At 45.2% G+C, this 26958-nt stretch overlaps 2 protein-coding genes across 2 annotated transcripts in view; one reads left to right on the plus strand and one right to left on the minus strand.

Moving 5' to 3' along the window:
• Positions 1-26958, plus strand: part of Pstpip2 (proline-serine-threonine phosphatase interacting protein 2) — a 92465-nt gene that overhangs the window by 2333 nt on the left and 63174 nt on the right. The gene's annotated exons all lie outside the window — the stretch shown is intronic.
• Positions 7281-18012, minus strand: LOC118594931 (60S acidic ribosomal protein P2-like). The gene is made up of 2 exons (XM_036205188.1): positions 17988-18012; positions 7281-7645 (listed from the first exon to the last, which is right to left on the minus strand). Exons 1-2 carry the CDS (start codon positions 18010-18012, stop codon positions 7320-7322), a joined length of 351 nt encoding a protein of 116 aa, XP_036061081.1. The 3' UTR covers positions 7281-7319.

Consider the following 26958-nt stretch of genomic DNA (forward strand, 5'->3'; position numbering starts at 1 on the left):
AGAGAGAGAAGGAGTTTTTGTTTGTTTGTTTTTGTTTGTCATGGCAGCGTTTCTCTGTGTAGCCTCTCCTGTCCTGGAACTCGCTCTGTAGACCAGGCTGGCCTCGAACTCACAGAGATCCGCCTGCCTCTGCCTCCCGAGTGCTGGGATTAAAGGTGTGTGCCACAACTGGCTTTTTTTTTTTTTTTGTCTGAGAGGTAAGGTTTTGGCCATTTTTTGACCTCAAGAATATAGAGGAGGGTCTGGCTGGAATGGGAAAGGAGGCAGATATAGAAACCACATAGATAGAGATCATTAAAGCTACAGGCTAGGTCAGCCAACGGAGGGTCAGCAGCAGAAGTAACAGAAGTGCCTAGAGCTAGCTTCATGGAAGGGGAACTGGAGAACGAAGTGTGGGGGATGTCTTGAAGGAGGAAGTCAGCAGAAGGAACTGGTTTGTGGAGGCAAAAGGAGGAGGGAGAAGTGACCATGGACAATATTTAGTCAGGTGTAGCACCTGTGTGGCCTGAGTATGCGGCTCCTTCTGCCCCAGACCTCACCCAGCAGCTCCAGCCTCACCCTGTAGCCCCAGGCCTCACCCAGCAGCTCCAGGCCTCACCCAGCAGCCCCAGGCCTCACCCAGCAGCTCCAGGCTCACCCTGCAGCCCCAGGCCTCACCCAACAGCCCCAGGCCTCACCCAGCAGCTCCAGGCTCACCCAGCAGCTCCAGCCTTACCCTGCAGCTCCAGGCTCACCCAGCAGCTCCAGCCTTACCCTGCAGCCCCAGGACTCACCCTGCAGCCCCAGGCCTCACCCAGCAGCCCCAGGCCTCACCCAGCAGCCCCAGGCCTTACCCAGCAGCCCCAGGCCTCACCCAGCAGCTCCAGGCTTACCCAGCAGCCCCAGGCCTCACCCCAACAGCCCCAGGCCTCACCCAGCAGCCCCAGGCCTCACCCAGCAGCTCCAGGCCTTACCCTGCAGCTCCAAGCTAGGTTGATGAGTATTGAGGACTTCCTGCCAGAGGAGAGTTTTCTGAGAGGACAGGGTGTCAGCTAGCAGGGTTTGGAAGTATCTTAACATTTTGGACAGTGCAAACATGTCAGAGGGTTTGGAAGTATCTTAACATTTTGGACAGTGAAAACATGTCAGTTAGTACTCCAATGTCTGCTGGTCAACATCTGCTGGCTGGTGGAGATGCTGCTACTTCTTTGGAGAGGGTGTTCTGGGAGATTTCATGGAACAGGACGAAATACAAGAGTGTCACCTGTTGTCTGAGGTGAACTTGCCTTTGCTGACTTGGTGATTTTGTGCAGATTGCGTAAGCCCTGAAGCTTCTGTTTTTTCTGTGTATAATAGTGGAGATAATGCTGGTCTCTTCCATGAGACTCTCGTGAAACTGATTATAGAGATGAGCGTAGTGACTGGTATCTTGTCACTGTTAGCTGTTGTTCCTGTTGGCACAAATGACAAAGGGAGTGAGGGACAGTCAGGAGAAAGGATGGCTGGGCAGTGGTGGTGCACGCTTTTAATCCCAGCACTTGGGAGGCAGAGGCAGGTAGATCTCTGTAAATTCAAGGTCAACCTGTCCTCAGAGCTAGTTATAGGACAGCCAGGGTTACACAGAGAAACCCTGTCTTGAAAGAACAAACAAGCAAACAAACATATGAAAAAGAAAAAGAAAAAGAAGAGGAAGGAAGAGAAAAGAAGAAGGAGGAGAAGAAGAAGAAGAAGAAGAAGAAGAAGAAGAAGAAGAAGAAGAAGAAGAAAAGAAGAAGAAGGAAGAGGAGGAGGAGGAGGAGGAGGAGGAGGAAGAAGAAGAAGAAGAAGAAGAAGAAGAAGAAGAAAAGAAGAAGAAGGAGGAGGAGGAGGAGGAGGAGGAGGAGGAGGAAGAAGAAGAAGAAGAAGAAGAAGAAGAAGAAGAAGAAGAAGAAGAAGAAGAAGAAGAAGGAGAAGAAGGAGAAGGAGAAGGAGAAGGAGAAGGAGAAGAAGAAGAAGCAGCATTTGATGGATGCCTGATTTAAGAAGGAGGAAGGAGGTAGGGACCAAAGGAAACAACCAGGAAAGAGCCATCACAGGCTTTAGAGAGGAACAAACCTTCAGAGAGGTTCATGATCACATTAAGTACTGCTCCTGAAAGTTTAGCCAATGCACTCATCTTATTTGATTAAATGTCCTATGAAAATATTTATTTAAAGGGACCTTTTGAGCTAGTGAGATGTTCAGTGGGTAAAGGCACTTGACATCAAACCCGGTAACTTGAGTCTGATTCCCAGAACACACGTGGTGGGAGGAGAGAACCAACTCTTACAAGTTGTCCTCTGTAGACTGGAGAGATGGCCCAGTGGTTAAGAACGCTGTCTGGGTTCAATTCCCAGTACCCACATGGCAGCTCACAAGTTGTCCTCTGGTTTCCACATGTGTATTATGGCACACACACCCCGATCCCCCATTAAACAAACAAATTTAAAATTTAAAATATAAGATAAACAGCTAAATGCACAAGGGAACCTTTTGGTGGGTCTGCTTTATAAGGAAGTAATCAGTATTCAAGAAGTATATTTTAAGGTAAATTTTATGTGTACGAGTGTTCTCCCTACATGTATGTATAAGCACCATGTGCATGCAATTTCCCAGAAGGAGAGAAGAGGGCATTGGAGCCTCTGGAACTGGAATTATGGGTGGTTGTGAGTGCTGGGAACTGACCCTAGGTCCTCCTGGGCCTTTTAAGAGCAGCAATTGTTCTTAAAAGTGGAGCCATCTCTTCAGTAATTTCAAAAACAAGAACTCAGCCATGGTGGTTCATGCCTATAATCTCAAGCAGTTAGGAGGCAGAGGCAGGAGGATTACTTTGAATTTCAGGTCATATGTAGGCTGTATCATGAATTCTGTGCCATCTTGGGCTACAGAACGAGAATCAAGAAGCACAGTAAAAATCCAGGAGATGAGCTCTGATGAAGTGTGCCTTACAATCTGTGCACACTCTTCCGTATGCATCTCTTCTAGTGGTCAGTTGGGTAGGCAGTGCTATGCGGTTTATCTTGGTCATCTTTGATGGTTCCTCACCAGAATGAGACAATAATCAGTGATGTGTTTTCCAGAGCTCAGGGGGAAGAGCTGAGCCTGGGGTTGGGGGGGGGGGGAGTCTTCAGTATAGATGAGAGATGGTGCTCTTCAGATGTGGGTGTACTCAGACAAAAGTATCTTTCCACTGTGGGTGTGCATAGGCGATTGTAGAACTGGTTCCAGGAGAGCCAGATGAAAGTGGCGTCCTCCCACCCCACTCCTGGAGGTTTCCAGGAGCCTCATTCCAGCATGTGCCTGAATGACTTTCCTGGGCCCGATGCTCTGGGTCCAGAATAGCTTCCCAGTCACTGTCAGCACCATATACCTGCCCTGGGTGGGACCCCTCTGCTCTACCTGGAGATTGTCCAGAGGAAGTTTGGGTGCCTTCCTAATTATCCAGCTGCCAACTCACAGCTGTTCCTCTGCTCCAAACTTTGGCCCTAGAGTGGGGCCCGTAGAGTGTCTGCCTTGCTCAAGGCTTTTCTCAATACTGTGTACTTTGGAGCATGTGGGAGTCTGCCTTTCCTTCCTTCCTTTTTTTTTTTTTTTTTTTTTTGAATACAGAGGGGAAAAAAAGCTATACCAGCCGCTGCATACTGACTCCATGTGGTATTTTGCACAACATTTAGGATGTTTCTCTAATTTTTTGTTTGTTTGTTTTTGAGCTGCTAGAGTCTCAAACCCTAGCTCAATCACTTGCAGCTCTAATAAAATTTTTTGTTTAAGATTTTTTTTTAAAAAAGTTTTTATGTTTTGCCTAAATGTATGTGCAGGTACAATGTGTATGCTTGGTGCCCTTAGGTCAGTAAAGGGTGTTGAAGCCCTGAAACTGCAGTTACCAATGGATGCTGGGAACCTTTGCAAGGGCAGCAGGTGTCCTAACCCTGAGCTGCATCTCAGCCCCCACTCTCCCAGTTGTAAATATTCTCTCTTTGGCTCCTGGAGACTGTGAGAACCATCTGTGTTTTGTTTTGCTTAAGGCAAAGGCCAGGTGGACCCTTGGCAGCTACCTTTCTTTCTTTTTTTTTTTTTTTCTTTCTCCAGAGCAGCTAGAAAAAATGGTCTTTAAAATGCTTGTCAAAATTCCTTACTTTATTGGAAAAAAATTGTAAGAATGATATGGGACCTACCTTTCAGGAGAAAAAAAAAAAAAAAACTTAAGAAATCCACAACAGCCAGATGGTGGTGGTGCACGCCTGTAATCCCAGCACTCGGGAAGCAGAGCCAGGCGGATCTCTGTGAGTTCGAGGCCAGCCTGGGCTACTAAGTGAGTTCCAGGAAAGGCGCAAAGCTACACAGAGAAACCCTGTCTCGGAAAAAAAAAAGAAATCTACTACAAAATTTGGATACTTGGAAAGATAGAGGGTTTTGCCTGCTAAAGGCAAATACAACAAAAAAAATGTAATAACAAAAGTACATGCTTTGAGAAATCTATATACTTCCTTATGACTTAAAATAGAAACAATATTTTTCTCATACGTGCCTAATCTAACCCCATAGTCTTTCCTCACCATTAAAACTCTTAGCTCTTTCTCTTGGTAGTTATTGATACCCCTTCCTGTTCCCTACAACCCCCTCCTCCGACCCCCCCAAAACCCAACAAACTATACCACTACTTTCAACTTTTTTTTTTCTTTTCCCCGAGACAGGGTTTCTCTGTGTAGTTTTGGTGCCTGTCCTGGATCTCGCTCTGTAGACCAGGCTGGCCTCGAACTCACAGAGATCTGCCTGGCTCTGCCTCCAAAGTGCTGGGATTAAAGGTGTGCGCCACTGCCACCCGGCTTAACTTTTTAGTTAGAAAAAAAATTCAAAGTTCCAGAAATTTCAAGGTTATAAATAATCAGCATATAATATTTCCTTCACTTAGATTCTTTGTTATTAAATACATTTTACACAAACACACACATACACACACACATACACACACACACATACACACACACACACACACACACACACACACACACATATATATATTTCTGGTATTCAGGAGGAAGAGGCAGATGGATCTCTGTGAGTTTGAGGCCAGCCAGGACCACATTGTCTCCATACAGAAGAAAGAGAGGGAAAAGGAATCACCGTCACTGCCCATGCTCTTAGGCCTAAGAGAGCGGTTTACCCAGAGCTACGTGTACACTGTGACCACTTCTTTGTTCTTGGTTTTCCTGGATATTATCTTGTCATTTTTTCCCTTATTATTTCCTTATTTGGAGCCCCACCTCACCCTTTTCCCTTTTAAAATGCTCCAGTGTGTGGGTGCTTTCTTTGAAAAGTCCTTTCCAAGCCACGTGTGGTGCACCTGGAATCCCGGCACTTGGGAGGCTGAGGTTCAGGCTCTTGGGCTCCAGGCCAGCCTGGGCTGCATAGTGAGAGTGTGTTCCAAAAACAAACACACACAACCCTCTCTCCTCACACCTTTCTGTGGAGACTTTCCCCAGGAGCCCGTGGTCCTTTTCACACCCCCACTGGTTATTTTCAGCTGCCATCCCGGGCTTCCCTTCCATGTTCTTCTGCTTGACGTTGCTGTTTTCCAAGTCACCCAGAGAGCTCTCCAAACATGAACCAAGCCCTGTCATTCTTTGTATACATTCTTCTAGCAGTCTCTCACCTCAGCCACTGCCTCTCTGAACGTATCTTCTTCCGCCAGCCAGACCACAGTGTCCTTGGTTACTGGTCAGATAATATTTCTTCTAGCCACGTCACCTGTCCTCATGACAGCCTGTGCTCTCCTCAGTAAGGTACATCCATGTAATTATAACCACTGTGTAGATACTGTTTAGTGTTTCAGTATCTCAATTAAAATACCACAATCATAGCTTTGTCTCCCAATAACTAATACTGAGCTACATCCCCAGCCCCTAATAACTATTTAAAACATAAGAGATACCCTCCTCTTCTTGTTTGACAGGTGTGTCATTTCCAGAGCTTTCTATAATAAATAACATTCAGATGCACAGGGTGTGTGGTATTTAATTCTGAAAACACATGGCAGACAGAACCTGTCCAGCCCTGTTGTGTTCTTCAATAAGATCTCTCTTTTCACAGTGATAATTTCATACCTTTCCCCCTGGAACCTCTAATTCCCTATGCATTCTCACTGTGCTAATCATCCATCCTTTCAATATTGAAATATGTTATTGTCACTTACAAATGTGTTGGGCTGATTTTGTAGGTATCCTGGCATACATGCAGCCCTGGGCCACAGGTCAGACATGTTTGCTTGAGTGTACTCCTTTAAGAAACTGAACACCAGCCAATGACTGTCTCACTCACACTCTGTATAAATAGGATTAAGCCCAGCTGAGAACCAGGGAACTTCATACAGCAGTGGCCCAGATAAGGATCATGTTGTTTCTCTCAATGCTAGTTCCTAAATGGCCATTGCGGGGCTACGCACGGACCCATATTCCTATGTGGTTATGCCTGTAGTGCCTAGGTTAGCATCTCACGAACAAGCCCAGCTTGGTTTTGCTGTGCAATGAATACCAAGTCAAAACACCACAGCAACAGTTTCCTCTCTCTTGCTGGTGCCTGCTCTCTTGTATTTGAACATCACAGAAGTCCTTCGTTAGTCATGCTCTCTCTCTTTCTCTCTCTCTCTCTCTCTCTCTCTCTCTCTCTCTCTCTCTCTCTCTCTCTCTTGGATTTTGAAGACAGGGTTTCTCTGTGTAGCAGTCTTGGCTGTCCTGGAACTCACTCTGGAGACCAGGCTGGCCTCAAACTCACAGAGATCCGCCTGCCTCTGTCTCCCGAGTGCTGGGACTAAAGTCATGCGCCACCACCGCCTGGAGGTTTCTCTTTTTTCAGTTTTCAGTTACTTATGATGAGTTGTGGCCGAAATATATTAAATGGAAAATTCCAGAAGCAGACAGTTCACATTTTAAATGGTGCACCATTCTGAGCAAAGCTGAAATCTCAGGATTTCTCACTCTGTTCAGCCTTGCATATGAACTGTCTCTTGGTCGAGTATATCCTCTGGAGGCACTACTCTATTTAAGTTAAAATAAATAGCTTTGGAGCACGAGATTGTAATGTTGGTAATGTCAACATAAAAGAGAAGTCCTGTTTCCTTTAATTGAAAGTAAAAGCAAAATAAATTTTTTTTTTAGAGAGACCACTTTCATATAAAAAAATATATTTAATTGTGTATGTCTATGTGTGGTATATACCCATGAGTGCAGGTACCCTCAGAGGCCAGAGGCATATGCCCCTCCCCGCCAGCTGTTTTTTTTTTTTTTTTTTACATAAAAAGGCTTTATTTGCAGGGGAGCAGGAATTTAATCAAACAAGCCAAATCCCATGTCATCATCTGACTCCTCAGACTCCTTCTCCTCTGCAGAACCAGCAGCAGGAGCTGCAGAGCCAGGGGCAGCAGAAACAGCCACAGCCTCACCAGCAGGCACACTGGCAAGTTTGCCAGCACCCTGGGCGATGACATCCTCAATGTTTTTTCCATTCAGCTCACTGATGGCCTTGTTGAGCAGGTCATCATCCGCCTCGATGCCCACGCTGTCTAGTATCTTCTTAATGTCTTTGGCGCTAGGAGAGGAGTTGCCCCCAAGGGTGGCAAGCAAATAAGAGGCGATGTAGCCCACGTCGGCTGCTGCGGACAGGCCTCAGGCGTGCGACTTTGGGGGCGTCAGGCAGCGAAAAGCTGGAGCTGGTTTTATAGGCAGTTAGTTGTGAGCTGCTGGGGACCAATCTCAGGTCCTCCACAAGAACAGAATGCACTCTGATCCACCGCGACGGCTCTTAGCATAGCTTTTGTTGTTGTTGATGTTTTGGTGTTGAGACCGTTTCTCTGTGTAACAACTCTGGCTGTCCTGGAACTCACAGAGCTCCACCTGCCTCTGCCTCCAGAGTGCTGGAATTAAAGATGTGGGCCACCACCACCAGGCTCTCATATAGCTTTTATTACGATATGTATTACTAATACTCTTTGTTTCTTTTTTTGAGATAGGCTCTAGCTGTGTATCTTGAACTGTTCTCAGACTCACTATGTACCCCAGGCTGGTCTTGAACTCAAGATCTTTCTGTATCAGCTTTATAAGTGATGGGATTATAGGCAAGCACCAACATGCCCAGCTACTTTTCCACCACACCCCAGTACTGGGGATAGGACCCAGAGCTTTGTATATGCTAGGCAAGCGCTGTGCCACTGAGCTTTGACCCTAGCCCTGATTTTCTATGGTATTCTTTATTTTGAGCTGAGGATTGAACCCAGGGCCTTGCGCTTGCTAGGCGAGTGCTCTACCACTGAGCTAAATCCCCAACCCATTTATGGTATTCTTAATTGTTACTCTCTTTCCATGCCTTTATTTATCTAGTTATTTATCTATTTATTTGCTTTTTGAGACAGGGTTTTTCTTTTCTTTTTTTTCCTTATTTTTTTTTTAAATGATTAAGAGATTTCCTATTCATTTTACATACCAAACACAGATTCCCCTCTCTTCCCTCTTCCTAACCCCCAGTCTTTCCCCCCAGTCCACCCTCAATTCCCACCTCCTCCAAGGCAAGGTCTCCCATGGGGAGTCAGCAGAGCCTGGAACATTCAGTTGAGGCAGGTCCAGGCCCTTCCCCCCTGCACCAAAGCTGCACAAAGTGTCCCACCATAGGTACTAGGCTCCAAAAAGCCAGCTCATACACCAGGGACAGGTCCCAATACCACTGCCTGGGAGCCCCCTAAACAGTTCAAGCTAAATAACTGTCTCGACTATCCAGAGGGCCTAGTCCAGTGCCATGGGGGCTCCTCATCTATTGGTCCACAGTTCATGTGTTTCCTCTAGCTCGGTTGGTCTAGACAGGGTTTCTGTGTGTAGTTCTGGCTGTCCTGGAACTCATTCTGTAGACCAGGCTGGCCTCAAACTCAGAGATCTGCCTGTTTCTGCCTCGCCAGTGCTGGGATTATGGTATGCACCACCATGCCCAGCTTCCATGCCTAAGTTATAAATTGAACTTTATCACAGGTATGCATGTATGTATAGGGAAAATAGTATGTAGACAGCTCAGTGCTGTCTGTGGTTTCTAGCATCAACTGCAGGTCTTGGAACATACCCTCAGGGATAGAGGGGACCACTTAGTTAGCTAAAGAACAGCTTTAAGAAGTGACAGGTTCTTAAGTGGCCTCAATGCCCAGCAATACTGGTTTAAGCCCCTTCACTGCTGGAAGCATCGATGACCTCTGGGAAGCTGCTGTGAGGGATATACCTGTTTAGCAAACACAGCGGATCTGGCCCTGTGGGACCTGAGTTAGCGATTTAGAAGGAGCTCGGCTCTGAGGAGTGAAGTCAGGTTTCAGCAGGCCTTTGGCAATAATTTGAGGTGACCAGGTCTGAGCTTTGTGGGTCAGTTCTATGTGCTGTCTGGCCCCAGCTTAGGCTTCCTTGTCTGTCTGTCTGTCCTGACCTGTCAAGGCTCTCTTTTCAGGTAGAATTCCATCTGATTCCTGCTCATAAGAGTTGTTGCCTTGAAGGAACAGTCCAACTTAGGCTGACAGGCTTCTCTAGATGACACAGATGCCCTTACCATCTGTGGATGAAGGGACCTCTGTGCCATGGTTGATTTTTTTCCCTTATTTTTCATTTTGTGTGTCTCTGTGTATATACGAGTAGAGGCGTGTGTGTGTGTGTGTGTGTGTGTGTGTGTAAGTCACAGAACAACTCTGTGGCATGGGCTCTTTCCACCTACCAGGACTTCCTCAGGCTTGTGGGAGAAGCATTCTCACCCATGGAACCAGCTCACTGGACCTGTCCGTGCTAAGCCAAGAGGCATGGATGTGCCACAGTTTCACAACACTTGTGTAGGTTGTGAGGCTGATCTGGACGAAGGAGCTGTTCCCCTATTGATCTCCAGGGTTGATTTGCCTGATTGGCTGGCTAGGTGGGTGTTCCCTTCCTCTCTCATGATTCCAAGTGCATCCCTTCTGAAGCTGCATGCTCAGTCAGTCAAAGAAGATGACCTTCCTGGACTAGAGGAGGATGTGTCTTTGGTCAAGGGTACCTGAGTGGCTGCACTCCCCTGCTTTCAAGACACTGCTGATTGTCCTTCTCTGCAGAAAGCACTCCAAAGGGCCCCATCCTATCCTCGGGAAGCCTGTCTGCTGTCTGAGGCCAGGAAATGCGTCCTATGGGTGAAGTTTCAGACAGGGAAGCTGAAAGCCTGAAAGGACTTGGGCCTTAGAGAGTCTGGGTGTGCAAAGCCTGCTGCCATTCTGGAGAGACTTCTTCAGAGAGAACATACCCAGGGAAAGCAAGGCTGCTTGCTGAGGGCAGTGGCAGCCCACCTGGCCAGGGGTCACTTGAGATCTGTAAGCTGTTTTGCTCAGTATGTGAGGGATTGCCTGAAACCATTCTGGAAGCCACTTTGGGCTTGAGCTGTCTGTTGTACTGTGAAGATAATGAGGTATGGGCCCATGCAGTGTAATGTCCTCGAGTTAAAGTAATGGGAAAACAAAACTGAGGTGACAAATGAAAGTGAATTTTAAAATTTAAGGAATGGTTAGAACAAGTGAAATTTTAGTTCCTAATCTCTTTCCATCATGTGGGTCTGGGGATCAAACTCAGGTCCTTAGGCTTGGCTGCAGGCACCTACTAAGCCGCCATCTCATTGGCCTTATTCTGGAACTTAAGTCCTCCTGCCTCAGCCTCCCAAGTGCTGGTTACATGTGTACACCCCTCCACTACACCTAGCTCAATGTGAGATTTTTGGAGAAATATATTTATTATTGTGGTAAGAAATAGCATGTTATAAAGCTCTGAGCAACCCAGCATTTTATGTTTTCTGACCTTATGGGTTTCTCTCTCTCTCTCTCTCTCCTTCTCTCTCTCTCTCTCTCTCTCTCTCTCTCTCTCTCTCTCTCTCTCTCTCTCTCTCTCTCTGTCACACACACACACACACACACACACACCAACATGTTCATTGCAGAAAAATATAATATTCTGTAAACTAAAACAAACAAACACTTCTAAGTGCACCCCAAGAAGTGGGTGGTGAAGTCATGTGCATCTGGAGAGTGGAGGAAAGCAACCACTTGAGTGCCCTTGACTGAAGACTGGGTCTCCTCTATGGAGAAGGTCATCCTCTTCCGCTGGTTCTGCATCTTCAGAAGAGGCACCCAGAGTGGAGAGGGAGGAAGGGGGAAGGCCACCCAGTCAGCCAGATCAACTGAATGAGTCCTGGAGATCAATGGCATGGCAGATGTTGTAGCCAGGTTGCTGCCGAGTCCATCATGTGCGGCTTGATGTGATTCAGTGATGACTGTTCTAGGAAGCCCATGGAAAGAGGAGTCTTGTGGATAGGGGAAAGGGGCAGGGCCAGGATTAGGGTGAGAGGAACTGGGATTGGTATAAGGTTTAAAGAGGTGCAAAAAGCCCTTCAGTAGTCATTATAAATAATCCTTTAACACTGTAGGAAGCAGTCATGATGAACAAACAGCAAAATTAAAGCAACAGCAACAGCAGTGTCTTACTGGCACTTGCCTCCACCCGACAGAGAAAGTGGAGGTGGTGCATGTGCCTGGGGCTGCTCCAGAAGCTTGGTGAGCGGTTCTAGAAGCTTGGTGAGCCGTTCTAGAAGCTGGGCGAGCAAGTGAAGCTCACTAGAGCTCAGACAGGTCCTTAGGGAACAGACAGATATGGCCTGAGGGTTTTGGGTGTTTCCTTGGAGTAGAAGCTCCTTTGCTCTCCCCACCCATTCCCTTATCCTGATATTAAATCGATCCCCCTAATTCACAAAAGAGAATGGAAGTGAATTGTAAGAACAGGGAAAAAACGTTTAGCCTCGCTCATAAAAATTCAAATTAAAACAAAAGTAGGGTGGCAGTTTATGCCGGCAATCCCTGCATTCCAGAGGCTGAGGAAGGAGGGAGGGCCTCTGTGAATTCAGAGCTGACCTGGGCTACACACACAGTAAGTCCAAACCCTGCCTCAGAAAAACCAAAACAGAGGTAAATGGCTCAGCAAATAAGGCGCTTGCTGCCAAGCCCGATGACCTGACTTTAGTCTCCAGAACCCATGTGGTGGAAGGAGTGAGTTCCTTGGTGGAGGCCAAACTAAGCTACAGGAAACCCTGTCTCAAAAGAACACAGAGGAGTCCGGCACCTCTAGGGCTGGAATGAACACCTAGAATGAATGTTCTAGGTGGAAAAAAAAATGGGGATATAGCAAATTATTTTGTCTAGAAATTTTGAAATGTGGAGTCTATTATGTAAAGCATAGAGTCTGCAGGGGTAGGGGTGAGGAAATAAAACACAGGGTGTTCAGGGGAGGGGAAGAGGAAACAAAACATAGGGTGTCACTGATGGAATGAGGTCCTGGAGTGCTGAGCGGCCCAGGCTTTGGCTCTGTGTGGCTATTGCTGGTCCATCTTGAACTCACAGAACAACTCCTCCGAGTCCCTGTGTTTGTGTTGTAGCATTTGAATGATTCCAATCAAGATGGGATCAGAGTTCTACCTTTAGTGAGTATCTGTTGAGAGGACCTCTTTTGTGCTGCATTGGATACCAGATTCTGGGAGCTTGTGTCCTAGTGTGTGAGATGCCTAGAAGCTAAATAAATACACTGTATAACTAAGGATTTTGGTGATTGCAGTGAGGGAAAATATATAGCGTATATGAATTTCCTATCACTGCTTTAACTTAACAGAGACTGGCTTAGGACACACACATGTTCCTTATAGCCTCCCTCCCACCCTCTTCCTCTCCTCCCTTCTTCCCTCTCTCCCTCTTCTTTCCTTCTGTGTTTGGGGTCAAGAGGCTCAAACGTAGGAACTCATAAATGCTAGGCTGTACTCCTGACATGTATTTACAGCCCCTCTTACAGTCCATACATCTTCCTGGTCTAAAGTGGACATGTTTCAAGGCTGTATTTCTGGGAGAAGACTGGAGGGGAGGAGCCAGGGCTTAGTTAGAACCTTTGCCTGGCTCTAGACCAGTGGTTCTCAACATGTGGGTCGCGACCCTCATAGGGGTCGCATATTAGATAGTTACGTCGTGATTCATTACAGCAGCAGTTGCAGTTATGAAGTAGCAACAAGAATAATCTTATGGCTGGGGGTCACCACAACATGAGGAAGAGTATTAAAAGGTCACAGCATTAGGAAGGTTGAGAACACCTGTTCTGTACTCTAGAGTCTACTTTCAGGAATGGGCTCATGGACCACTTTCAATTTCATTTTAAAAATTAAACAATTAATGTGTGTGCATGTGTGTATGGTGTATGAGTGTGTGTAGGTACATGTATTGGTGTGTACTGGTGTGGAGGCCACAGGTTGAGTGTCAGGTGTCTTCCTCAGTCACACCCCACCATTTTATATATATATAATCACTGTGTGTGTGTGTGTGTGTGTGTGTGTTTATTTGAGATGGTGTCTCTGTTTCTCATTGAACATGATGGAGTTCACTCACTGGCTGGACTGACTAGCCAGCGAGCCCCAGAACCATCTTTTTTCAGCTCCCAGTCTTAGGGTTACAGGCAATCCCAGCTTCCCTGGGCATGCTGTGGAGAACTCAGACCCTCAGGCTTTTGAAACAAGCACTTTACACAGTGGGTCATCTCCCCAGCCCATGACTTTCATTTTCAAAGGCAGTCAGGTTCAGGCATGATGGAGCATGCCTGTAATCCTAGCATATGGAAGGTTGAGGCCTAGTTACGGTGTGAGACCCTGACTAAACAAACTGAAAGCAAACAGAAGAACAACCCCAAACCCCCAGCAATCACATTACCCTATTCTTAAGGATCCCTGTAATTACATCTGGGTCCACCGGGATAATTTAGAATAATCTCCCATCTCAAAATCCCCAATTTAATCATAATCGCAAATTCCACTTCACCTGTTTAATTATTAAGTGATCCTGGAGACTGACGCTTCTTTTTCAGGGTGGGTGTACCTTTTTGCGTGCCACACTGAGTAACTGGTAGGAGACTTACTGATATGTGACAGGTGGCTGAGAGGTGAGGGATGAAGGAGAGCAGCTCTGTGAGGGGCTGGGGGTGGGGAGGGAGGATGGTAGGGCTGGAAGTGACTGGTACTTTCATAGGTAGGCCAAAGTGTTGACCACCCATTTCAGAAAATCTAATTCACCAAAATGATCAAGTTATTCAAGCCTTGTTTCCAGTCACTACCTAGAAAGTTACAGCATGCCATGAAGTCATTTCTAACAATTTGATTAATAATTACTTTAGTCTCCTGTAGCCCAGGCTGGCACCAAACTTTCTGTGTAGCTTCCGTGCCCCAGTGCTGAGACTTCAGGTGTGTACCACCATGCACACCCCACATTTTCAGCAGATTTTAATGTTAATAGGAGTGTGGTGGGCTGTGAGTGTGGTTGCTCATGCCTGTAATTCCAATGGAAGCCATGGCTTTCTGTGAGTTTGCAGCCAGCCTGGTCTACAGAGAAAGCTTTAGGCCAGACAGATGACATAATGAACTCTATCTTAAACAAAACAAAACAAAACAAAACCCAAAAACCTATAGATCTACTAGTTTAGGAGTTTTATTTAAAAAGAGATTTCCCATGTGTTCTCCTCACCATCGTTAGCATCTTACTTTAGTGGGGTGCATGTGTTTCAAGGGGCACAGTAATTTGGATACACATTGTTGTCTGAGGTCTATAGCCTACCATGATTTCCCTTTCTGTGTTTTGTGGGTTTAGATGACGGAATAATCACATCTACACCACTCAAGCACCCATGATGGTTTCACTACCTGTAAACCCCTGTTCTGCCATTCATTCATTTCCCTGTCTTTAGAGTTTTGTGCCTTTCCTAGAACATCACATAACTGGAATCATGCAGTGTGCAACCTATTCAGACACTGGCTTCTTTTATCCAGCAGGGTGTGTGTAAAATTCTCCCATGTCGATAGACTTCCTGTCACAGGCTGGAAGTGTGTGTGGGGGGACATGTGGGGCAGCCCTCCTCGTATCTGTGGCTTGATAACACATTTCTCTTGGTCTCTACAATGAACAGTGCCTCATTGTATGGATGCACCATGTTCTGTCTATCTCTTGACCTGTTGAACATTTTGGTTATTATGAATGCAGCTGTTATAAACAAGTGTGCAGATTTATGTGGGAATAGCTTTTGATTTAGGGTCAACGAGTCAGATGGTGTAGGTCAGGTGAATGTCATTTTTGTGTGGTTAATGTTTAGATGCTTGGGTTGTCTGTGCTCAGAGGTCATGTGAGCTGCTTATTGGGTCCATCCAGATAAGAAATCAGTGAGCTAGAGGAGACAGGGCAGTGAACTTTGACAAAGTAATGAAAGAATACTTCCTGTAACTTCCTTTTAAAACCCCGACATTTAATACAGTCCCAAGTCTGAAGTTTGAATATATAAAAACATCCTATCCCTGTAGTTGTGGGCCTGAAGTATGGAAAGCCCCAAGCACATTGAGTGTTAGATGGACTCAGCAATATGGTATCTGTGAGACTAAGAACAGACTGGGGCTGGGAAGGTAGCCCGGGGTAGATGGCCTTGCTTAGCGTGTACAGAGGAAGCCCTGGGCTCCACAGTCAGCAGTGGAAGGACCACCAAATGCTAAAACTAAACTACATCTTAACCAAAAATACCCCAGGACAACAGAAATTGTAAATTTAAAAGAGGCTTGTTTTTAGGATTTTGAATTATGTGTCTGCGTGTGGGAATGTGCATGTGAATGCAGGTGCCCTTGGAGACCATAGTCACCAGATCACCCCTGCATTTGGGTTACAGGGGGTGTGAACCACCAAATGTGGATGCTGGGACCTGAACCCTGGTCCTCTGCAAGGACAGTATACACTCTGCACCATGGAATTGTCTCTCCAGCCCAGATATTGCAAACTTTATGAGGGGTTAGTAGGAATAAGTAGAAACAAGGCTCATATGTGTTTTGGGTTTGCACAAAGACTAATTTTGACTTACAGGACAATTTGGGGCTACAGGAGACCCTGTTTCAAAAAGAAAATAAACAAAACAAAACAAAAAACAGCCAGAAAAACCAAACCAAACCAAACAGAAAACGTGTATGAAGAAACTATGCAGAATTTGAGGCTAGCCTAGGTTAACAAATGCATACCTCAAAAAAAAAAAAAAGTAGGGTTGGGGATTTAGCTCAGTGGTAGAGTGCTTGCCTAGCAAGCACAAGGCCCTGGGTTCGATCCTCAGCTCAAAAAAAGAAAGTGAAATTAAAAGAAAATTAAGATTTTTGTTTTGAGGTAGCAATTCCCCTGCCTTGGCCTCCTGACCCCTGGGGTTTAACAGGCATGTGCTATCAAGCCAGTCTGTCTTTGGTCAAGTCGTAACCTAGGCCTCAGTTCACTGGCCAGATAGAAATGCAGTATGCAGGTTCTCTCTATGAAGTTTTAGTTACGTAGAACACTAAGACCACAGGACTATAGGAAACCACACAGGCCCTTTGGTTCTAGAATGTTTAGGAAATGAGATATTTTGATTAGTTGTACTTTGTGATTGGTTGATAAGTAGCACTGATTAACTTCTGGGAACCTCAAGTCCAGACCATCAGGGAATTCCCCTGCTGATTCCAGGGGTGGAGTTCCTTAAGACAGAATGGGAAGGAAAATCAGTACATTTGGGCCTGGTTTTACCTTAGGACAGAGCTTGTTTTCATGAGCATGAAATATTTTCTGTTAACTTGCAGTTTCTGAGTAGAGAGTTGGCAAAGGTTTTCTAGTTAGCAGCTATGCGGTGTGTGGCAGATGTTGTTTCTCCCATGGTGTGGTTGCTTGTCCTCAAGATTAAGAGGCCAAGGAGGATCAGAAGTTCAAGGTCATCTTTCCCTACATCTCGAGTTTGAGGTCAGCCTGAGCTTCTTGAGACTTAGTTTCAAAAAATCAGAAAAGGGGCTGGAGAAATGGCTTACCCATTAAAAGCATTTACTAGCCTGGTGGTGGTGGTGGTGGTGGTGGTGGTGGCGCACGCCTTTAATTCCAGCACTCAGGAGGCAGAGCCAGGTGGATCTCTGTGAGTTCGAGGCCAGCCTGGTCTCCAAAGCGAATTCCAGGAAAGGCGCAAAGCTACACAGAGAAACCCTGTCTCCGAAAAACCAAAAAAAAAAAAAAAAAAAGCATTTACTACATTTACTATTTGTTCTATTTGAGGCTGAGGTTGGGATCTCAGTACTCATCCCAGGCAGCTTTCAATGGCCTGTGTACTCTAGCATCAAGGGATCCAAAACAAAAACAAAAACAAACAAACAAACAAACCCCAAAAAATTATCCGGTTTTGGCTTTTGAGGGTACCTCATACAGACACTTGTAAATATAATTAAATCTTTTGTTTTTGTTTTTTTGTTTTTGTTTTTGTTTTTTGGTTTTTCCTAGCCTTGGTGCCTGTCCTGGACTAGCTCTGTAGACCAGGCTGGCCTCGAACTCACAAAGATCCTCCTGGCTCTGCCTCCCAAGTGCTGGGATTAAAGGCATGTGCCATCACCACCCGGCTATAATTAAATCTTTTTTAAAAAGGCTTAATTCCAGCACTTAGGAGGTAGAGGCAGGTGGATCTCTATGAGTTCAAGTCTATCCACCCTGGTTCTATAGAGTTCAGGCTACTCAGGGCTATGTTGTGAGATCTTGTCTCAAAGTGTGTGTGTGTGTGTGGGGGGGGTGATGGGAAGAGAAAAGACTAAAACATTTATTGTCTTTATTAGTAGCATGATGTGTTGAAGGTCTTGAAAACTGTAATGTAGTGCTGTGGAGGGGATGTGACGTGGAGGGCTGCAGAACTGGTTGGAGTTTCTGTGGACTGGGCTCTCGCCTTGGATTTAGGGTGAGAAGGCCTATTTATCAGTTGGTTCAGCAACTCTGGACATTGTCCTGGCTTTGAACTACTCTAGATTCCTGGGCCCAAGTTTTTTTGTTTTTAATTTACCTAGTTTCTAGTAAGCATGCACAGTAGTATTTTCGTTGTGATGTTGTCCTCATACAAATAATCGTTCATACATATTGTCACCCTTGGTTCCGATCTGCTCCTCCATGGCCCGCCCCCTCCCCCACTGGCTCCCACTCTGTATTTGCTTTTGGGTGTAGCACCAACACATTTACTGTTTGAGCTGACTTCTTCTCTTGGTTTGGTGTCTGGACAGCTGAGGTTTGCGCTCTCTCTCTCTCGCTCTCCCTACATATGGGGACTTCATTCTAGTTTTGAGAGGAGCTGCTTCTCTGTGCTTGGCTGCCTCCTCAGACTATGGGACAAGAGCAGGGTCAAATTTGGCAGATTCTCCAGGGAATGCTATGGACCAGGAAGAGACTATTGGCACATCACAGATTTTCCTGTGATGTCATGGTCTTGTTGGGTAGTCGCCAGATCTTCAGATTGTATTTACTAATGTATTTAAAAATTAATCAGGGCACTGGAGAGATGGCTCAGTGGTTGAGAGCACAGAGGACCCATGCTCAATTCCCAGCACCCACATGGCAGCTCACACCCGTCTGTAACTCCAGTTCCAGGGCTTCTGACACCCCTACATGGACATATATACAGGCAAACCACCAATGAATATAAAATAAATTATATAATTAAAGCTAATCATTTGAGATAGGGTTTCACTCTTTAAGTAGCTCAGACTGGTCTTAGACTTTTGGCAATCCTCCTGTTTCAGCCTCCAAACGCTGAGATTATAGTTATAAGTCACCATGGCTAGCCCAGCCTGTTCCTGTCAACTGAAGAGTGTCAGTACCAACACCAGCAGGTTTATTAGGAATCAAGATATTCTCATTCAGTTCTTAGATTCTCTCTCCCAGTGGATTAATAAAGCTTTTCTGAAATTTGGAGATTAGATAGGTAACACTGACCATTAACTGACTTTCTGAATATATAATCTGAATCTAAATTCTGTGACTATTCCATGAACAGGGAGCCAGGCGCTCACCATACGTAAGCTGATTGGTGCTTAGTAAAATGTGGAGTACTTTCTATGATCCTGTCCAGTTTGGTCTTGGATCAGTCTGAAAGCTGGGCTGCGGCTGGTGTGTGTTTCCAGACTGTCTTTCAATGACACACAATGTATGCCAACCTAGGTGGGCTTGCATATGCACCCCTTTCTTTTTCCCTATAATGCTATCTGTGAATAGAACACTTTTATGACAAAGCACATTATCTCAGACTTGTTCAGTATCCCATTTGTGATTAAATTTAAAATTCTTCATTGCTGAGGGTTAGGATGAGCGGGTGCTTGTTGTTAGAATGTTGCAGTGAACACCTGTGTGTATCTTCTCACATTAGGCTGTTACTCTTGTATAGTATGAATTCGTACTAGTCAAAGGCCATAAGGAGTTAAAATTCTGATGGGTATTGTTATTTTTTTTCCCTCAAAGATTGTGCCAGTAGCTAATGACAGTGACTATTTTTGTATACTTTCTCCCTGATGTTAGAGATGCTCCACTGTTCTTAATCTGATGTGTGAAAAATTATATCTTGTTTGTGAGCAACCTTTGGCTTATTAATGATTGTCTTATTTTAAACACGCTTATTGGTGGTGAGTATGGTGACACACGTCTGTAATCCCAGCACATGAGAGGTTGAGGTGTGGGGGCCGGAGTGGGGGGCCAGCCTGGGTACTATGGGAAGCCCTGTCACAAACAAGCAAGCCTCCCTGTTTGCTCATTGTTCATTCAGCTTTCTTCTTCAGGGTGCGGCCTGTTTCTGTCTTTTAGTCGTTTGAAGAAAATTGGCTGGTCCTCTATGGTAAATGATTTTAGGTTCTTGTCACACATCGTTTCCTCACTAGATAAGGTTGTTCTCCTCAGTTTATCACTTGTCTTTTTATTTTGCATAGGAAGTATTTGGTTATAGTTCATGTTAATCTTAAAAAAATAATTTTAGATTTCCAAAAAGTTGAAAAAACAGTAGAGAGAATTCCCAGATACTCTACCGGTATTCCTCATATTTTTCCCCTCTCTCCACTCTTCCTCTTTTTTTTTTTTTTTCTTTTGAGACAGGGTCTCATGTCACTGCTGTTGGCCTCAAACTTGCTATGTAGCTTAGGATGGCCTTCAATTTATGAGCCTCCTGCATTCACCTCTGCTGGGATTTCAGGAATATACCTCCATGTCTAGTTTCTTAGTGTGCTGGGAATTGAACTCAGCTGGGGAGTGAACTTGGGGCTTTGTGCATTGCTAGGCAAGTAGTCTATCAATTGTGCTACACCCCTAGACCAAGTCCTCCCCTTCTATGTGCGTGCCCTGTCACTGAGCTACAGTTTTAATTCCCTCTACCCTCCTTTTGGAGAAGTGGTCCTGTGCTGCTAGGCTGGCTTCGAACTCCCAGCTCTAAGCCATCCTCCCATCTCAGCCTCCCAAGTAACTGGGACTGGATGTGCACACCCTGATGGCTGCCTGTACATTTTCCCCATCCCCCAAACCACTAAAAAGAAAAGATCAGGCACAGTTTGCTTTTGTCTATAGACATTTCCATAGTGCTTTCTAAATAGAAAGGTGTTTTCTCACATAATCACAATACTATGATTGATAAAAAGTCTGGAAGGGCAGGTGTGGTGTTGCATACTTATAATTTCAGCACTCGAGAGGCTGAGACTGGAAGATTGGGAGTTTGAGGCCAGCCTGGGCTATATTGTGAGATCCTACCTAAACAATGAATAAAAGGAAATAGTATAAAATAGTATTATTAGCTAATACATACATACATACATATATATATATATATATATATATATATATATATATATATATATATATATATATATATGCCAATTTAAAATTTCCCTAACTGTCCAAAGAAATAATGTCCTTTATAACAAAGGAAGAAAATTACACCCCCCCCCCAGCACTTAGCATTGCCTTTAGTTAAATTGCTATAGTTGCCTCTAATCTGGAGCAGTTCCCAAGTCTGTGCCATTTATGACTGAGACTTTTAAAGAATACAGGACAGTTACTTTGCAGAATGGCTCTCAGTTTCCAGACAGTGCATTTCTGGCAGGAATATTGCAGAGGTAATGGTGAGTTCTCAGCAGCAGGAGGCCTGCCATATGAATTGTTGGTGTAGTGACTTTGGTCCTTTGGCTAAAGTTCCTTTGTTAGCAACCTGTTGCTACTGTAGCAAATTATCACCAAGTGAATTGAGATAGCACGCTTCCATTGTCTGGAGGGTAGAAAGCCCAAAATGGAGTTCCTTGGGCTAGAATCAAGGTGTCGGCAAGACTGGTTCCTTCCAGAGGCTTTAGGGAAGAGTATCTCCATCTCTCTCTGTATGGGATTCATGGATTTATTCAGTAAATTATGTTACCTCTACTACTCATTTTGATGTTCAAGTTGTCTCACATTTGAGGGGTTCCTTTAAACTGGATCCTTTCCTCTTTCTATATCCCCACCATTCTCTGGACACTTTCAGACCTTTTGGCCCCCTCTCTTACAGGCTTAACCCTTGTCCTAGTCCAGGGAGCTGCCATTTCTTCAAGCCCTGGTTCCTTTGAGTAAAGAATAGTGTTTAGAAACCAAGACTTAAGCTCAAACATGGTTATTGCCGTTTGATTTTCACTGTCTCTAGGCTCTTTAAGCAGACAGAACCAGGAAATATGTGGAAGTTGTCTCCAAGTCTGTCCCACCACCTCAGAGATTACTCTAGCTTCCTTTGCTTGCTGTAGCCTCCATTCCCTCCCAGTGACATCTGCTGAGTGTTTAATGACAAGCCCACTCGTGTAGAACATATCTGATTTGGATGAGCATATGGCCCGGTGGGTTAGACTGCTGGGTACGCAAGCCTGAGAGCCTGAGTTGAGTTCTCGACATTGACATACTTGCAAACCTGGCACTGTGGGGCGGAGACAGACAGATCCTGGGAGCTTCCTGTCTAGCTAACCTCATTGGAAAGAGCAAGCCTTTAGTTCAGAGAGAGAGCCTGTCTGAGGGCGAGCCAGCCGCTTCCTCTGCCTTCTGCATGTGTATGTGTAGGCACAGCATAGGCACACTCATGTGGATGTCCCAGCCCTCCCCATCCCAATCTGACGCTTATCTGTAGTGTAAAAACCCCTTTCATGACTGGTTTCAGTCTGCCAACATGGCATTACCTACTGGGCAATAAGATTGATGTAGTTGGAGAGCTCCTCTCCAGGTGCCACCAAGCCCTGTTAGTCTGACAACTCATTTATGAAATAAACACACAAACTATATTATTTAAACTGCTTGGCCATTAGCTCAGGCCTACCATTGTCTAGCTCTTACTCTTATATTCAGCCCATTTCTATTAATCTATACTTTGCCGAGTGGCTCGTGGCTTAACAGTACCTTATCTCTTTCTTGTCATGGTGGCGGCTGGTGGTGTCTCTCCGCCCCAGCCTTTCACCTCCCAGAATTCTCTTCTCTCTCGTCCCGCCTATACTTCCTGCCTGGCCACTGGCCAATCAGCATTTTATTTATACAGAGCAATATCCACAGCACTTCCCCTTTTCTTTTTTCTTTTTTTAAAAAGGAAGGTTTTAACTTTTACAAAGTAAAATTATATATAACAAAACAATTATCAAGCAAGAATTGTAGTTACAATATTAAAGAAGATATCCTATCTATCTTATATTTGTGAGTCTAAAGTTTTATATCTAACTTATCTTTTATTATAACTGAGGAAATTATAACTATTTAGTCTTTAACCACATCAAAGACCTCAGAAGGATATAATATTACCTGAGAGCCAGGAGAAGGATGTAAGAAACTTTCGGGAGTCTTGCAGGGTAGACAGAGACAGCTGGCAGCCTGGACAGTCACCAATGTGTCATTTATATTAATTTTCTTCCCTTTCTCCATAGTCATTTGAAATGTAGTTAGGAAAGCTAGGCATTGGGATATCTGTAACCCCAGCATTCAGAAGGCTGACTCTGAAGGCTGACAAGTCCGAGACCAGCCTGCTCTGTAGCAAGAACCTGTCCCAAGACAAACAAACATAAACCCTTTTCTTATTAAAACAGCTTATCAAGAAACAGCATGGAAGTCACAGGCAGGAAGAAAAGTGTTCAAAAACATCTGTTTGTCAAGGGACTCATAAATAGAATGTATAAAACATCTCTAAAATTAACAAAACTCCGAGCAATCCAGTGAAAACTGGGAAGAATACTTGAACATCATAGAAATACACTTTGTAAAAGATATTTCTTTCAGGCTGGGAGGATAGCTCAGGGCTAGAATGTGTGAGCAGAGACTAGAGTTCAGGTGCTCAGGAACACGTACATGTCAGCTGGTTCACCTATGCTTTCAGCACTTAGAAGGCAGAGAGAGGGGAGAGTAGTAGATCAGTGAGCTCTGAGATCAATGTAGAGGTCCTGCCTCAGTGAATAAGCCAGAAAGTGATTGAGGAAGACTCCCGAGGTCAACCTTGAGTCTCCACACATGCGAGCTCGTAGGTGTACACACATGCACTTACACACATGCAAACATGCACCCATACAAGCACATACACCACAAACACATATATACAAAAAAGACAAACAAACAAACAAACAAAAAGATTTCTTCATCAAAAAGTCCTTGAAAAGTTCCTCAACATCAGAGTCATTTGGAGAATTCAAATTTAAGTCACAATGAATGGCTGGAATTGCAAAAACTAAGCAGAGGTGTGTGCCTATAGCTCCAGCACTTGGAAGGCTGAGGCATGAGAGGATGGTGAATTCCATTTTGAAGCCAGTCTTGGCTTCACCTCGAGACCCTATATCAACTCTCCCCTCAAAAACCAACCAAACACAAATGAAAAATTAAAAAGAAAAAGTCAGTATTGACACAAGCAAGGGTGTGAGACCGCCAGGACTCCCACGTGTTATGTGAGAGAGTGTGAAATGGTGCAGTCATTTTGGGAAAGGTTCATCAGTGTCTCAGCAAGACCACACTCATAGCTGATAACTCAGAGTTCAACTCCTAAGCATTTACCCAAGGGGAATGAAGACACCCAAGCAGAAAAACATACAAGACTTGTATAAGCATATTTGTGGGGATTTTATTTACAAAGTCCCAAACTGAAAACAACTCAAACATATAACAACTCATTAATGGATAAATATTTTTTTAAAGGATTTATTTATTTACTATGTATACAGAAGAGGGCGTCAGATCTCATTACAGATGGTTGTGAGCCACCATGTGGGTGCTGGGAATTGAACTCAGGACCTCTGGAAGGGCAGTCGGTGCTCTTAACCTCTAAGCCATCTCTCCAGTCCCTGGATAAATATTTTGTATTATAGTCATACAATGGAACACAACAATAAAAAGAGAAAAAAAGCTAATGATTCTATTATAAATGAAACATATATAAGAACAGTGATGGTGTAAGAACTGGAGAGAGACTGATAGAGCTGGGTGGTGGTGGGTGGCCAGGAAAGAACTTTCTGGAACAAGGGGAATGTAACCCACACCCCTGTTACAGGTATGTCAGAGATGAAGAGATGTGAGCATGTTAAGTTGTATGATTGTGATTTTTCAAAAAAGTACAGCAGTACTTTTCATTTTAGATACATGACACTTCAAGAAATTAAAAGACGCCACGTGGTGGTGGTGGCGCACGCCTTTAATCCCAGCACTCGGTACGCAGAGCCAGGCCGATCTCTGTGAGTTTGAGGCCAGCCAGGGAAACCCTATCTTGAAAAAAAAAAATGGAGATCCTGCCTTAAAAAATAAAAAGACAAAACAAAATTAGGATTCAGAGGGATAATGGGAGCAAGCAGTTATCAGAGAGAGCATTAGACTGTAGGAATCAGTCTGGCCTTGAGTCCTGGATGATGGGGAGGGGAAGAGCAGGGAAGTCAGAAAGCTGAGGAGCCAGGTCTGTGGTGTAAGTGATCCTCTCAGAGAAGACACCCCCCCCCCCCTCCTTTCAACCTGCACAAAGACCCGGAAGGCAAGATTTAGCAATGTACGACAGAAGAGAAGTGCATGGCGTTCTAATTTTGCTGGGTGGATTAATGCTTTTACCAGGAAGCCACTTAAAGGCTTTTAAGACAAAAACCTTTCCAGAACCAGCAGTGAGCTCATGTGTGCCACATGAAGCAGACGTGCGAGCCAAAGAATAATGAAAACAGTCTGGCTCTGCACAGGCCACAAAGCACTCAGTGTGCTCCCTACCCCGTTCTCCATTCCCACCCCAGCTCTGTCTTCCAGCCCGGCTTCCACTCAGTCTTTGAGGCATATGCGTTGTGCCACTAGTTGCTGCTCAACCTGTACGCTGTGCTGCCAGGATTTCTAAGGACTTTTTTTCTGTGCCCCTTCCCACCTCGTCTGCCTCTTGCGTGGCATCTCAAGTCCACGGCTGTCAAGACTATACCACACATGGGATCTCCAGGCACAAGCTCCCAGAACCTCTTAGGCCACCACCACCCAGGCAGCTGTTAACCGTGTAGATTCCTCAGCCCCAGTCCAGGCCTGCTAATTCTAAGCTGCTGTGGGCCCGTTAACTCCTTCAAGAGGCCAGAGTGCATTAAGATCTGCTATCACAAGAAACAGAGAGAAATGGATCATACTGGGTCCTGCCTGGAGGAGATATCGAGAAGAAACTAGAAACACGCATAGTAGGATGGGGAGATGGGAGAAGGATGCCAGAAAAGGAAAGAGTCCAGACAAGGTTCTCCATGGTTTGCATTTCATTTTAAAACCTCCAGTTTTGAGTAAAACATGCAAATTGGCATTGGTGCCTTTTGGAAGCCTAGCCTAGAGAGCCCCTCCGGAACAGGGAGGCCAGGTGCTTGGCGCCTCATACAAAGGCTGCATTTGTGTGAGGCCTGGGCATAGAGGGCACAGATGTGCAGTGCTTTGCATCAAAGACCACAGCATGCTCCATAAACAGAGTGTGATGGAGCCATTTCCATGCTTCATAGGGGGAGAAAATGAGACACAGGAAGCAACATTTTTATTGCTGTCTCTAGTCATAAAGACTGTAACTGTCCACCAAGAGTGTCATCAAGATCCTTCAGTGACTTATTAACTACTAAAAGACAACCATAGACTTGGGATAAAAACTGTGGAGTTCACTTGTTTCCCTGTGCTTTCAGCTTTGACCTTCTTTTTCAATTTGTTTTTTGTTTTCAATTTTTTAAATTCATTGTACATACCAATGACCGATCCCCCTCTCACCCCTCCTCCTGCCCCTCCCCCCTCTTCCCTCCACCTCCGACCCACCCCTCATTCCCTCCTCCAACAGGGTAAGTTCTCCCATGGGGGGGACAGCTAACCCTGGTACATTCAGTTGAGGCAGGACCCAGCCCCTCCCTGCTGCATCAAGGGTGACCAAAGTGTAATGGGATCCAGAAAGCCAGCTCATGCACCAGGGATAGATCCTGATCACAATGCCAGGGGCCCCTCAAACAGACCCAGCTACACAACTGTCTTTCCTATGCAGAGGGTCTAGTCTGGTCCCATGCAGGTTCCACAGCTGCCGGTCTAAAGTTCGTGAGTTCATTTGAGCTTGGTTCAGTTGTCTGTGTAGATTTCCCCATCATGCTCTTGACCCCGCCTTGTTCATAGAATCCCTTTTCCCTCTCTTCGATTGGACTTCCGGAGCTTGGTCTGGTGCTTGGCTGTGGATCTCTGCATCTGCTTCCATCAGTTACTGGATGAAAGCTATATGATGACAGTTAGGGTACTCACCAATCTGATTACCAGTGTAGGCCTGTTCAGGCACCCTCTCCACTACTGCTAGTAGTCTAGTCTGGGGTCATCCTTGTGGGTTCCTGGGAAGTTCCCTAGCACCCTTACCCCATAATGTCTCCCCTTATCAAGATACCTCTTTCATTGCTCTCCCACTCTGTCCCTCCCCCAGCTTGACAGGCCATCCTGTTCCCTCATGTTCTTATCCTCCATCCCCTCCCCTTGTATTCCCTGCCCCCCAGATCTCCTCTGTTTTCCCTTCCCAAGGTGATCCGTACATCCCTCTTAGGGCCCTCCTTGTTTCCTAGCTTCTGGATCTGTGGGTTGTAGTCTGATTATCCTTTGCTTTA

The sequence above is a fragment of the Onychomys torridus genome, chromosome 13 (assembly GCF_903995425.1).
Source record: "Onychomys torridus chromosome 13, mOncTor1.1, whole genome shotgun sequence".
In the NCBI taxonomy this organism is placed as follows: domain Eukaryota; kingdom Metazoa; phylum Chordata; class Mammalia; order Rodentia; family Cricetidae; genus Onychomys; species Onychomys torridus.

Excerpts from the sequence above, each read along its gene's own strand:
- LOC118594931 (XM_036205188.1), bottom strand. The coding sequence starts at position 18,012 with ATGGAGGAGCAGATCGGAACCAAGG. Across the intron at positions 7,646-17,987 it reads GGAGCAGATCGGAACCAAGG|CAGCCGACGTGGGCTACATC; the intron begins GTGACAATATGT and ends GCCTGTCCGCAG.